General features: G+C 44.8%; 1 protein-coding gene across 1 annotated transcript in view; it reads right to left on the bottom strand.

The window, feature by feature from the left end:
• Window positions 1-15365, bottom strand: part of itsn1 (intersectin 1 (SH3 domain protein)) — a 171800-nt gene that overhangs the window by 29017 nt on the left and 127418 nt on the right. The window contains 1 exon segment of the mRNA XM_055645202.1: window positions 294-415. Within this exon segment, the coding sequence (XP_055501177.1) occupies window positions 294-415 (122 nt within the window).

Below are 15365 nucleotides of genomic sequence, written 5' to 3'. Positions count from 1 at the left end.
TGAACAGTCTATGGTTGGGGTGAGAGCAGTCCTTGACGATGCTGAGCGCCCTTCGCAGACATCGCTTGCTTTGGACAGACTCAATGGAAGGGAGTGAGGAATGTGGGAGGAAACCGGAGATCCCGGAGAAAACCCACGCAGGTCACGGGGAGAGCGTACAAACTCCGTACAGGCAAGTCAGGATCGACCCTGAGTCCGTGGCGTAAGGCTGTAAGACCTGCACCAGCGTGCCGCCCTTGAAAGCAGGTCTGCTTGAAAATGCGCGTCTGATTGTCTCCAGGGTTTTTCCTTACCTCAGTCACCAGCTGCAGGTCACTCACGTAGTTCTCCTCTGTCACAATGAGCTCGTGGATGTAACCCTGTCGTTTCCGCTCGGATGGCGTGAGCATGTCCAGCAGATGCAAGTCAGCGCACCCTACACACAAGAGGGGGGGAGGAAGACTAAATAATACACATCACACAACATTCCAACATACACAGTCTCATACACTGAGGATCATATGCCAACCAACACCCAGTAGCATCACAGCAAACCCATAGCTTTCAATTGAAAGTCGGAATAAGCATTGTGCAAATAATATTCTGCATCAAGGAGAACCCTGACAACCGTGAATAAACTGGGTGAGATCTATAATCATAATGTGTTATTTCTGACCAATTCATAGCCCACAGCGAACTGGATGTGACATGTAATGTTACCGGCTGTCATACTTTAGAGGTGCAATGCAGAAACCACTGAGCCCACGCCGACCATCGATCACTAGCACTATCCTACACACTAGGGACAATTTACAATTTTACAGATGACAAACCACCTACAAATCCACACATATTTGGGATATGGGAGGAAAACAGAGAACCCAGAGAAAATTAATCCGGTCACAGGGAAATCGTACAGACTGCACCCACAGTGATGAACGGACCCAGATCGTTGCCGCTATAACCCAGCATTAACACCATTGTGTGGCCCTGATGAATCTTAAATTTACAAAGATAGGGCGGCAAACACTGGTGCAATGGTAGAGGTGCTGCTTTACTGCACCAGACACCCAGGTTCAATCTTGACTTTCAGACAAAGTGACTTTCAAACAAAAATAAAACGAAGCACTGAGGTTCATGTGTAGAAGGACAAAATCAATAAAGCATAAAATCTGTGTGCAAAATCATGAGAGGAATAGTTCAGGTGGACGCACAGAGTCTCTTGCCCAGAGTAGGGCGATCGAGAACCAGAGGACACCAGGTTTAGGAGAGGGGAGGGAATGATTTAATAGGAACCAGAACTTTTTCACAAATAAGTTCTGGGTGTATGGAACGGGCTGTTGGAGCAGGTAGTTGAGACAGGCAGTATCACAACGTTTAAGAAACATTTGGACATATACATGGAAAGGACAGGTTTAGAGGAATATGGGCCAAAAGCAGGCAGGTGAGATTAGTGTGGATGGGACATGTTGGTTAGTGTGGACAAGTTGGACCGAAGGGCCTGTTTCTATATACATATATATGTATATAGAAGCCGAGTTAGAAAACAGTTGGACTACTTCATACAGTGTCCGTATTATAAAATTAATCAGAATCAGAATTTATTCGCTAAGTATGTTTTGCAACATACGAGGAATTTCACTGGCCAGGTCAGTCATACAATTAAAAGTAACAGATCACTCAAAAACACATTTTAACATGAACATCCACCACAGTGACTCCCACACATTCCTCGAGCCCGCCACTGCATGCTGGAGCGCACCGTTTCCCGCCTGACAAGTTACGGTTAGCGCAAGAGGAGTTCCAGCGCAAGGAGGGCATGGGGATCGTGCGGCGTTCCGACGGGCCTTGGGTTTCCCCACTTCACATGGTTCCTAAATCGTACGGGGGTTGGCGGACGTGTGGAGATTATCGCCGCCTGAATACCGCCACGATCGCCGATTGCTACCCGGTCCCGCATATCCAGGATTTCACGGCTCACCTGGATGGTGCTACCATATATTCGAAAGTCGATCTGGTGCGCGGCTACCACAAGATTCCTGTCCACCCCGATGATGTGCCCAAGACTGCTATCATCCGTTTGGCCTGTTTGAGTTGCTGCGGATGCCTTTTGGACTTAAAAACGCCGCGCAGGCTTTTCAACGCCTGATGGACATGGTTGCTCGTGGTTTGAACTTTGTTTTTGTGCACCTCGATGACATTCTGGTGGCCAGCCATTCTCATCGCGAACACTGTGAGCACCTTCGCATGCTGTTCCAGCGGCACCGGGGTCATGGTTTGGTCATTAATGCCGCCAAGTGCCATTTCGGTCTCAGCTCCATCTCCTTCCTGGGGCACCACATTACCCCACAGGGCGTTACGCCTCTTCCCTGCAAGATGGAGGCGATTCCGCGATTTCCTCGGCCGCTTACCATCAAGGGTCTGCAGGAGTTTGTGGGAATGGTGAACTTTTACCATCGTTTTGTGCCGGCGGCGGTGGCTAGGATCATGCGGCCTTTGTTCCTGTGCCTGGCCGGTAAACTGCAGGATCTCGTGTGGACCGCCGAGTCTGACGCCGTTTTCGAGGGTGCCAAGAAGGTGCTAGCGGCGGTGCCCCCCCACCGCCCTTACTGTGGATGCTGCTGTCGGAGGGGTCCTCGAACAGTTCACCGGTGATCGCTGGCAACCACTCGCTTTCAACAGTCGGCACCTACGCCCTCCTGAGCGCAATTACCGTGGTTTCGACTGTGAGCTGTTGGCTCTTCATTTGGCGGTCCGACATTTGGCGGTCCGACATTTCCGGTATTTTCTGTATTTACCGCATTTACAGACCACAAACCTCTCACGTTTGCCTTCGCGAAGGTGTCTGATACCCTGGTCTGCTCGGCAGCAGCGGCACCTGGCTTTTGTTTCTGAGTTTACTACTGATGTTCAGCACGTGGCTGGCAAGCTGAATCTAGTGGCCGATGCTTTGTCTCCCCCTGCTGTCCACGCAGTGCTGTCCGTCACCCCGGGGGTTGGACTATGCTGCGCCCGCTGCTGCCTAACGCAATGGTGACGAGATGCGAGTATATCGTACTGCTGCATTGGGTTTGGCCTGTTGGCCGAGGTCCAGGGGTTGCATTCCTTGCCAGATGTATAAGGTCCAGCGGCATGTTCTGCGCCGCTTCAGGATTACGTGGTTCCTTCCCGCCGGTTTGCGCACATACATGTGGATCTGGTGGATCCGTTGCCGTCGTCTGATGGTGCCACTCACCTGCTCACTGTTGTGGATCGTTTCACACGGTGGACTGAAGCTATTCCTTACGAGGGGCCACCGTCGTTCTGGGGTCCGGTTGCTTCGGGGGGTAGAGGAGAGTTTTGGCGACTGGTCTATTCATGGACTGGCTCATCCCCGGTCAACTCCCGTTTCCCCTTTTTTTTTTGTTCCGTCTATTTGCCGACTTCAGTTGTGCATTGCTCTGCGGCGGCCAAGTGTCTCCGTCTGGGCACGGACACCTTCGTAAACAGGTTCTGGGCGAGGGGGGGGGTCCAGGGGTTGCATCCTCATTGGTCCTTGTGCCAGGGTGCGGGCTTATAGTCAGGCTCCTCCAGCGACAGGCGCTAATTATTGTTAGCGCCCGCGAACTTCAGGTTTTCATTTTTATTAAAAATTTTAAACAACTTCTGGTCCACTACAGCATCCTTCTATGCGGTTTTGCGCACATCCACGTGGATCTGGTGGGTCCGTTGCCGTCGTCTGATGGTGCCACTCACCTGCTCACCGTTGTGGATCGTTTCACACGGTGGCCTGAAGCTATTCCTTATGAGGGGCCTTTCCCGGTGTTGCGGTCTGGGGCCGCGACTTTTGTATTGGATGTCGGGGGTCGTGAGGAGATCATGTCGGTGGCCCGCCTCGAGCCTGTTCATTTGGATATTGACAGCCCGGTGGTGGTGGCCCATACCTGTTTAGAAGATTGAGAGGGGATCATAGAAACCTACAAAATCTGGTCTCACTACAGATTGTTCCCGATAAAGTCAGGACAAGGGGTCACAGCTGATAAAGGGAAATCTTTAAAACTATGCACGCAGAGAGTGGTGAATCTCTGGAACTCTCTGCCACAGTTTGAGGCAATTCATTGCAATTGAGGGAGTTAGATGTCAAGGGGATGAGGGGGTAAAAAGGCAGGTCTTTGAGTTGGATGACACCAATTGAATGGCGGTGGCAAGATGGCAAACCTAATTTCTATGTTTCTATGTAAATGGCAAGATCAAATGTTACTATTATACTTTCCACTGATTTGAGTGCGATTTGTTTAACTTCTGAAACTCCTCTTTCTGCATTATCTTTCAATACAACCCTCCCGATGCACTTCCTCCTTTAATACGTTTGTCCTGAGCCCGTGGAATACTTAAAGGTGCAATTTAATCGAACAATCATTCATTCATTTTAGTGACAATGGACAAATCCAGACAAAGGTGCAGTGTTACTGAAAAATGGCAAGCTTTTTAAAATTATACTTAACTGATCACTTTGGTGCCAGCAAGTTCTTAAGTATTTTGGAAACTTTCTGGGCATAGTATCTAAGTGAAAGGTCACAAGCAGGATAAAGCCTCGTCTTGGTCTGACTCTGCACTGCTGAACAGAACACACTGCACCTGTAAGGGCACCATTTGCAGACTGCCCTTTGCCCAACAGCAACCAAGGCACCTCGATAAACCCCTTAGTTTCTCCTTCTTTTGGCTGCTACTTGAAACCTACCAAGGAAAGGCCTAGAATTGATGTGCCTCAGTGCCATAAGCCCGACAAGTTCACGGGACCCTTTTACTCTTTGTATTAAAGGAGATTTGCAGGGCAGGGTTGCTTTACACAGAGAGAGGTGGGTGCCTGGAATGTGTTGCCAGGTGTGGCGGTGGAAGCAGATACGAGGATTTTGAATAGGCACCTGGATGTGCGGGGCATGAAGAGATATGGATCACATGCAGGCAAAGACTAGTTGAACTTGGCATCATGCTCAGCACAGACATTGTGGGCTGAAGGGCCTGTTCCTGTACTGCACGTTTCTAGATCCTATTCAGATTATTTAATGACCACACAGTCAAGCTGGTGGAATTCATATTCAGTACAGGATGTTACTCAATAGGCTGATTCCTGTCAAACATAACATAAAACACAAACAACATACAGTATACAGTACATGCACGAGGTGGCTTTGTGATATTATCATAGTGTTCAGAGCTCGAATTGCATATGGATAGAAGTGGTTTTTAAATCGTGATGTTTTGGCGGGCAGTGAGCTGTAGCGCCTCCCTGAGGCCAGCAGGTGGAAGATGTAGTGAGCTGGGTGGGAGGGATCAGAAATGATTTTCTTCACCCTTGACACTGACCGTTTGAGATTGAGTGATTCTATTGATGGGAGGGGGGTGCTGATGATTTAGGATGCTTTGTTGACAATGCGCTGTAGTTTATTATGGGAGTGAGTGTCTAAACTGCTGTACCAAACTGTTATTGACGTAGTGAGCATGCTTTGGATGATGGCTGTGTAAAATCGGATTAGGAGATGTTTCCTCACTCTGAACGTCTTGAGCTGACGGAGAAAGAAGAGTCTTTGGTTGGCTTTTTTATAAATGTGATCTGAATTGATTTTCCATTTGAGGTTATTGCTTATGCAAGTGCCAAGATGTTTAGTTTAGAGATACAACATGGAAACAGGTCTTTCGATCCACTGAGTCCGCACCGACCAGCGATCCCCACACACTAACACTATCCTAGTAACACACTAGGGACAATTTACACTTATACCAAGCCAATTAACCTCCAAATCTTAACATCTTTGGGGAGAACGTACAAACTCCATACAGACAGCACCCGTAGTCAGGATCGAACCCGGGTCTCAGGGGCTGCAAGTGCTGTAAGGCAGCAACTCTACCTGCTGCACCACCATGCCCACCCTTAACTCCAATCTCAATAAAATAACATCACCTCTTTCTACCAGTGAAGGATTTTTTTAAAATGGAGAAATGCAAACTCAGTAAAGAGTCTGTAAAGTTAAGTCAAGCAAAGATATTATAAGAAAGCAACAAACTAGTGGCTTGAAGCCAACCACAGATGTTCATCTGGGCTTAAGAGGAACTGCAGATGCTGGAAAATCGAAGGTACGCAAAAGAATGTTGGGGAAACTCAGCGTGTGCAGCAGCATCTATGGAGCGAAGGAAATAGGCAACGTTTTGGGCTGAAACACTAGAAGATTATAACAGGCAGTAGAGGAATCAAAGACTTTCTCATTGAATAGTTTAGTTTAGAGACACAGCAAGGAAACAGGCCCTTCGGCCCACTAAGTCCGCACCAACCAACAATCCCAACACACATTAACGTTATCCTACACAATTTTAACTTATGCCAAGCCAATTAACCTAAAAACCTGTACGTCTTTGGAGTGTGGGAGGAAACCGAAGATCTCGGTGAAAACTCATGCGGTCACGGGGGAGAACGTACAAACTCCGTACAGACTGTGGATAGGGTGAACTGTTTTAAATATCTGCAAGTCCACATCTCCGAGGATATGACATGGGCATCACATGCCTCAGCACTGGTGAGTAAGGCAAGGCAGCGCCTTTACCACCTCAGGCAATTGAGGAAATTCAGAGTGTCTCTGAGGATCCTCCAGTGCTTCTACGCAGCGGTGGTGGAAAGCATCTTGTCCGGGAACATTACCATCTGGTTTGGGAATTGCTCTGCCAAGGACAAGAAGGCTCTGCAGAGAGTAGTGCGTTCAGCAGAACGCACTATGGGAATTTCACTCATCCCCCTGCAGGAACTATACATCAGGAGGTGCAACTCCAGAGCCAACAATATCATGAGAGACCTCTTCCACCCCTGCAACGGACTGTTCCAGCTGCTACGGTCAGGCAAACGCCTCCGTTGCCATGCGGTGAGAACGGAGAGGTTGAGAAGGAGTTTCTTCCCAGAGGCCATTCGGACTGTAAACGCCTTTCTCACCAGGGACTAACTCTACTGAACGTTTTTCCTTCCATTATTTATTATGTAAAAGAATATGTGTGTTATGATTGTGTTTATAGTTTATTTGGTTGTTTGTCTTTTTGCACAAAAGTCCGCGAGCATTGCCACTTTCATTTCACTACACATCTCGTATGTGTATGTGACAAATAAACTTGACTTGACAGCATCCATGGTTGGGATCGGACCCGGGTCTCTGGTGCTGCAAGCGCTGTAAGGCAGCAACTCTTCCCCCGCGCCACCATGCCCCTCTAAATGAATCTAAGGCGATACCCTTTAAACATAGGGCATAAAAATATAGTTGTGCATGGCACACAGTGGCTGATTGGTGAATAAGGAAGAAAAAGGAGGCGATCTTTAACTTGGGTAATCCTGCTCCCTATCACTGAAGTAATGGGAGGACCTGCTGATTCTCCAGAGTTCTCCGTGTCACGTTCCCCTCCCTCCAAGAGTAGTTAATGAGCAACAATAGCCCAAATTCGCATTGAGTTGAAATTGCAGCATTTCACAAGACATTTGAGCTAATAGCAGCAGATGCTGGAAATAAGCAGCTGCCGGCTTTTTACCCTCAAGATATTTCACAGGAGTAAAACTAATTGAAGAAGCTTTGGCACCAAGTCACAGATATTGAGACTGGTTCTCATCAGAGGGAGAATTTTGGAGGGGAGAGAGACAAGGAGATTCAGAGGGGAAACTCCAGACGCCCATGTTTCGGCAGCTGATGACCAACTAGTCAATGGAAGGAGCAAAGGCTAAACCCAGAGGAGTTCGCAGACCTCGAAGTCGAAGAGTGGGGAGGTGAAAGTACAAGGAGAGAGAATAGCAAACAACAGATTCAAACAGACAAGGGAAGGTTCCTTTAAAAATGACAGTGTCGAGTGAGTCATCGACAGTGTGGAAACATGCCCTTTGGCCCAACTTCCCACACATCAGCCAACATGTCCCAGCTACACTAGTCCCATCTGCCAGCGTTTGGCCTATATCCCTCCAAACCTGTGTTATCCATGTACCTGTCTAACCGTTTCTTAAATGTTGGGATAGTCCCAGCCTCAACTACCACCTCTGGCGGCGAGTTCAATACACCCACCACCCTTTGTGTAATAAAGGTTACCCCTCAGTTAGCTATTAAATCTTTCCCCCTTAAACCTATGTCCTCTGGCGTTTTTAAATATTTTTCATACAAAGCACTTCTCAACTTCAGAAATACTTACAACTAATAGGAACATAAAACCAAGCCAAGCTCATGAGTAGGGAAATGCTCATTTAGCACTCACTATAAAAAAGGACTGTTCACTCCAGATAAACTAGTCATGAAAGGTCATTTGAGGACGTTACTAAATGGATTATCAATTTAAGATTGTGTAGGAAGGAACCGCAGATGCTGGTTTACACGGAATATTGACATGAAACTCAGCGGGACAAGCAGCTTCTCTGGAAAGAAGGAATAGGCGACGTTTCGGGTCAAGACCCTTCAAATTTAAGACCATTTATCTATTTTTCTGTTTAAGACTGTTCACTTGTTGGGTACATATATAATTTGTTAAATAACCTCACCATTCTCTAATTATTTTTAGACTTTGCTGTGAATAATGCTACACTTATGATAATTTATAGTGGTGCACAATTAAGAATAGAAGTTGGGAGGTCATGTTACAGTTATATAGGATATTGGTGAGGCCACATTTAGAATATTATGTTCAGTTCTGGTCACCATGTTTTAGGAAAGATGTTGTCAAGCTGGAAAGGGAGCAGGGAAGATTTATGAGGAAGTTACCAGGACTCAAGGGACTGAGCTACAGGCAGAGGCTGAGCAGCGAAGTATTTTATTCCTTGGAGCACAGGAGGATGAGGGTCGATCTTATAGAGGTGTACAAAATCATGAGAAGAAAAGATCGGGTAAACGCAGTCTTTTGCCCAGAGTAGGGGAAACGAGAGGACAAAGGTTTTATGTGAGAGGGGAAAGATTTCATAGGACCCTGAAGGGTAACCTTTTAACACACAGGGTGGTGGGTGTATGGAACGAGCTGCCAGAGGAGGTAGTTGAGGCAGATACTATTGCAACGCTTAAGAAACATTTAGACAGGTACATGGATAGGATAGGTTTAGAGGGATATGGGCCAAACTCGGGAACATGGGACGTGTGTAGATGGGGAATGTTAGTCGGCGTGGTCAAGTTGGGCCGAGGGGCCTGTTTCCATGCTGCATGACTCTATGACAGGCTGCAGTAGACACCTTACCTACTCAAAGATGTAGAATAAAACCAACTGTTTCTTTGCTAGCCAGAGCACCTAAATTTCAGTACGCTGAATAAATAATAACCTCGTACTGCTATTTTGCTTTTTAAAAAAAACAAAAATCACACAAACTTCCCCCATTTCAAGGGCAGCGAAAACCTCATTCAAACATTCAGTAAAAGTCTGACACGTTATGTTGCTATTTTTGTAATATATTAAACTCATTATTTTCTTTGGTGCCATTCTCAAAATTGCCTGCATGTATGTGTTTTAATTAAAAAATAACAACACTCAGCAGGAAAGTTCTTTCCTCAACAGAATCAACAATAAACAAATAGGCGGCATGGTGGCACAGCGGTAGAGTCGCTGCCTCACAGCACCAGAGACCCAGATTCGATCCTGACTATGGGTGCTGTCTGTGCGGGAGTTTGTATGTACTATTGTGACCACGTGGGGTTTCTCCACATTTGTTTCATAGCAAAAGGATTTGAGTATAGGAGCAGGGAGGTTCTACTGCAGTTGTACAGGGTCTTGGTGAGACCACACCTGGCGTATTGCGTACAGTTTTGGTCTCCTAAGCTGAGGAAAGACATTCTTGCCATAGAGGGAATACAGAGAAGGTTCACCAGACTGATTCCTGGGATGTCAGGACTTTCATATGAAGAAAGACTGGATAGACTCGGCTCGTACTCGCTAGAATTTAGAAGATTGAGGGGGGATCTTATAGAAACTTACAAAATTCTTAAGGGGTTGGAGAGGCTAGATCAGTGGTTCCCAATGTGGGGCGTACGCCCCACAGGGGGGCAATGAGCGCGACTGAGGTCTGGGTTTTTATTTTTTAGGAGAGGCTAGATTTATGCAGGTTAAGATTGGTTCCCGATTGTGTTTATTACAACCAAGGGCGTTTTAAGCTTCCAGAACAAAATGATAAGCCCACATGTTTAAGGAGGTATTAGGGGGGAGGCCAAAAAAAGGTTGGGAACCACTGGGCTAGATGCAGGAAGATTGTTCCCGATGTTGGGGAAGTCCAGAACAAGGGGTCACAGTTTAAGGATAAGGGGGAAATCTTTTAGGACCCAGATGAGGAAAACATTTTTCACACAGAGTGGTGAATCTTTGGAATTCTCTGCCACAGAACGTAGTTGAGGCCAGTTCATTGGCTATATTTAAGAGGGAGTTAGATGTGGCCCTTGTGGCTAAGGGGATCAGGGGGTATGGAGAGAAGGCAGGTACAGGATACCGAGTTGGATGATCAGCCATGATCATATTGAATGGCGGTGCAGGCTCGAAGGGCTGAATGGCCTACTCCTGCACCTATTTTCTATGTTTCTATGTTTCTCCAGGTGCTCCGGTTTTCTCCCACACTCCAAAGGCGTACAGGTTTAAGTTAATTTGTCCCTAGGGTGTAGGATAGAACTAGTGTAGGGGGTGATCGATGGTTGGCATGGGCTTGATGGGCTGAAGGGTCCAGTTTCCGCACTCTCTAAAACAAAAAATGTCAGTGGTAACCAACACGCTCTCCAATGTTAATTTTGGCATTTCTGACTGAATCATATTTGATTCTGTATTTAAACTTCCCCATTAAATATTTACAGAATGACAATTATTTAAGAGCGTTTCACAAATGTACTTTTGCATGGACATTCACTACAAATATACAGCTGCACGATTCCAGAATTAAATGTCCCAGTGCAATACAAAATTAGTCATTTGTACCAAAGATGCTGGACATAAATCAGCAGGACAGGCAGCATCTCTGGAGAGGTTGGGTGACCTTTCAGGTCAAGACCCTTCATCAGACTGAGTCAAGGGAGAGGGAGTCTAGAGGTATGGAAGGGTAAGGTGTGAAAATCACATATCAAAGCAGCCGATGCTGAAGAAAATGTAGAATGGTTCATTGTTAGCTGAGGGGAAGGTGTGAAAGAGGCATCAGTGAAATAGGCATCAGTGAAATGTATCAGAAGGTCAGCGTAACTAGTTGGAGAACTAGGGTGGGGGAGGGAGAAAGAGAGGCAAGTGGGAGAAATCAATACAGTGTGTACCTGCTTCATTCTTCACAATGACAGCAGTGTACACCTTCCACGCCAGGTCATTTCGAAAGAAATCGTGGCAAGACATTCATTTAACCCTTTGTCTCAAGAAAGGTTCAAGTCTGCACTCAGATTTAAGAGAGCTATGCCGACAATCGGCCAAATTCAAATGGTTAATGTTTGTTGAGGATCTTACGAAGGAGAGGTGAAGCAGTGGTCAAGCAAATCAAAGCTGCTGCCAAAGCACTGTGGAAACCGGAGTGAGTTGTCCAGGAAACAGAAACACACTCAAGGATTTAAGTGGATTTGTGAGGGATAGGAGGGGAGTGAATGACAAAAAGGTCAAAAGAGTGGAGACTTGGATTTAGAAAGTATAATTTAGTAAGGAACTTGAAGGGGGGACAATGCACTTTAAATTGTAAGCAATCGATGATTCCTGCCAACGCAGTTCTAAATCTATCTCAAATGGATACCTCTGGCTGTAAAAGTTAATCCTTCTAGGTTATTAGTCTAGAGATACAGCATGGAAATAGGGGCTTCAGCTCACGGAGCAACGATCACCCCGTACACTAGTTCTACCCTACACTCTGGGGACAATTTAAGAGTTAGCGAAATGCATCGATGAGAATCACTTTTGCATGGAATCAACAAGTCAGAATGTGCTTGTAGCTTTTGAAGCTCAACTGTGAAATTAGACTTGTGCAATGAACACCACCTGCAGTTTATTAATTTACCATTGAGGTATTGGTAAATAGGGGTGATGACAAAACTGAAAGCAACACAGAAAGTGACAGAAATGCCCAGCCGGTCAGGCAACATTTGCGGAGACCTAAACAGTTAATATTTCAGATCAATTACCTTTCTTCAGGCTTGTTTAAACTTGCTGAGAGGGGATAAGGTTGGAGACTAGATTAACCTAGGAGGCTCACCTGGTCGGAAGAGTGGAACTACAATGCCATCTGGCTTCATGTGTTTACACCCCGGAATGTTTTGTAATCACTCCATTACAAAGTATTAGGTGATCCACAAAGCTTTTATTAAACTTATGCAGAGGAAATAATACATACTACTGCACTCGTATCATCTTGCAGACTGCCGAGCTAGGGACAAGCAGGGTTGTTATCAGTAACTGTATTCCCTACTCAAATCCCAGACTGGAGTACATAGCACGGCGCAATGTGTATCATGCATAGTATATGTGATGGAGGTTATATTGACAGAGATTAATATGGTTAATCTACAGAGACCAAAATACGTGGACTAGCTTTGACCAGGAGAGGGCAATGATGGTTTGATAATACGATAGAACTTTATTTATCCCAAGAGGGAAATTGGTCTGCCAACAAGTCACGAAACACAACCAGATACATGAAACATGAAATGGCAGCTATTCTGTCTGGTGGTGGAATAAACAAGAAGGCAGGAGAGAGAGAGAGATACAAAAATAATGCTGGAACTGAGAAATACAGAACATCATTGGGAAAATCTGGGATACAATAATGCAGGGCACGCCCAGCACATCAGGCAGTGTATGAGGAGAGAGAATAAAAGTGAATTAAATTGAAAGTGGCCAGGATCAAGGAGCAACAAAAACATATGGGATGAAGTCGGGCTGAGGTTGGTGTATCGAAGTCCAGCTGAGGTGGATGGGCTAAGAGAACTAAGGGGGACCCAGCGTGGGCAGGGGGGGGCTTCTGTAAACTAAGGGGGACCTGGTCTGAGGGACGAAGAAGGGATCAGTACTTTCTGTAACTTTGTCAGTGCCTTTTGTGGCGACTCATTTGTGCACTTTGCATGCAAAAACAAAAGGATTTCACTGCACCTAGTTAGGTTCAAGTGACAATAAAGTATCTATCATCCATCAGATGTTAGGTTGAGTATGGGTTCCATTCTTATCCCACGAGACACATTTCTCCCCATGTCCACTATCTCCTTCCCACTTAAATGCATGGCTCCTCGGATGCCCTCCACCACGAACAGTGTCCAGGCTCAACCATTCTCACATCGGACGTCTAATTGCTCAACAACTTCATTACGCATCAGGATGGTCTAATGGTCCATCACATCTTCCTCCAACAAGTCCCAACAAGTTGCTCCAACACCTCCACCATTCAGCTGATTAAATGTATTCTTGTCACGTAAATTAACGATTTGTATGTGTATGTAAATTAGTTTAGTTTATCGTCAAGTGTACCGAGGAATTGCAGACACTGGAATTTTGAGCAAAACAACGTGCTGGAGGAACTTCTTCCCTTCAGTTGTCAGGCTTCCGAATGGTCCTTCCTTAAGCTCGGGAAGAGTCCGATTCACCTCTACCCCATTGCAGGCATTGGACTTTGTCTATGGAACTGATGTGGTACAATGCTGAGAACTATGTTTTGTACTCTGTATCTTCCTCTTTGCTCTACCTAATGTACTTGAGTTTAACTCGATGAACTTGACCGACTTGATCTGATTTATGTATAGTATTAGCTTTAATAACTGTACTTGGCATGCAAAACAAAGATTTTCACTATTCCACTAAACCTCAAGAATGATGAATATTACAAGATAGTTACACTCATGTTCCTTTTCACCCCCCACCACCAGCCAATATATCCCTTCTATACTAGCCACACCTGCCTGGGTTGGGCCCATATTCCTCTCAACCTGTCCTAACCATGTACCTGTCTAAATGCTTCTCAAAAAGTCAATATCTTTAAAAAAAACAAATGCAAAGTCACCTAAAAAATCTCACTGAAAGAATTTAGGTCGGATATCCACTATACTTTCTGATAATCAGCATTCTACAATTGTTAAATCTTCATTTGACAGTGAGTGTGCAATATAATTTATTCCATGTTTTATTTGAAATGTAGAGGCTACCATTACACTTTTAGATACAAGCCAAAAGCTGCTACACTTAAATACAGACAAAGATCGATCTCTATTCAATTCAATAATACTTTACAATGCTAATGATTCAATGTACAGTGAAATGCTTTGTTTTGCATACAACCTGGTAAAATCATGTAGTAGACCTCACCTAGGCAATACAGAAGTGTCGCCATGTTTTAGCGCTGACTAAGTCACAAAAGTTCACCAAACAGTCCTATCTACCGCCTGCCGCTGGTGTTACTGTCCTTTAGACCATCATTGGTACTCAAATGTGAAAGAAGTTGGATGGGGCAAATTTTTTATTTAAGAATTCAACTTCTGAGGCAGTCAAGAATTTTTGCATGAAAGCTCTTGGCTGTCCAAGACCAGTCAGAGAGTCAAAGAGTGTTACAGCGTGGAAACAGGCCATTCGGCCCAACTTCCCCACACCGACCAACGTGTCCCATCTACACTTGTCCTACCTGCCTGCATTTGGCCCACATCCCTCTAAACCCGTCTCTATCCATGTACCTGGAATTCATGTACCATGCAAATGTTTCTTAAACATTGAAAAACAGAAAATAGTCCATTTTAAACCAAAGCTTGGGAAGCATCGTCTTTCCATGGTATTAAAGGATCACAAAAAAATGTAAGCCATGATAATTGTGCTGAGGGTCCAAGGCCAATCACACTGAACCACCATACTTTACATAATATAAAGAAACAAAGACACACATTGCAGTTCATTTTTAAAATGGAGCTTTTAATTTTTTACCTGTACATGTAGTTCAAAGATGTATGTGACAACCAGTTCTTAATACTGGTCATATCATATATATTTATATATATATACTTTATATTTATAACAATGAAATACTTCCACACAAAAAAATGAAGCCAAATTTAAGCCTCAGCTTTTTTTTTTGTGCACTACTCCGATGCCTCATGAGAAGCAACACTACATATACTGCTTGTATTAGGAAACTGTGTTGTAGAAAATAAAAATTGAAAACAATATTACCATTTTAAAAATGATTAGCATGAATTTCACTTCATACCTTGCAGCTTCTGATGGTGACATGGTAACTGAGCCACAGAAATTATCAAATTTTATATCTAAGTAAAAGCTCCATCGTTTTGTTAATTTGTATAAATACAATGCACTAAAAGATTACAATTTGTAAACACTGTAGTTAATTGTAGGATAGTATTTCTATACATTCTTTCTTGTCAAGAATATTTTGCTCAAAGTGACATATTCCACAATAATGAAAAAGCAGACTTGGGGAA

Source organism: Leucoraja erinacea, chromosome 13 (genome assembly GCF_028641065.1).
Source record: "Leucoraja erinacea ecotype New England chromosome 13, Leri_hhj_1, whole genome shotgun sequence".
In the NCBI taxonomy this organism is placed as follows: domain Eukaryota; kingdom Metazoa; phylum Chordata; class Chondrichthyes; order Rajiformes; family Rajidae; genus Leucoraja; species Leucoraja erinaceus.
This window is presented reverse-complemented; position numbering and strand designations above follow the sequence as displayed.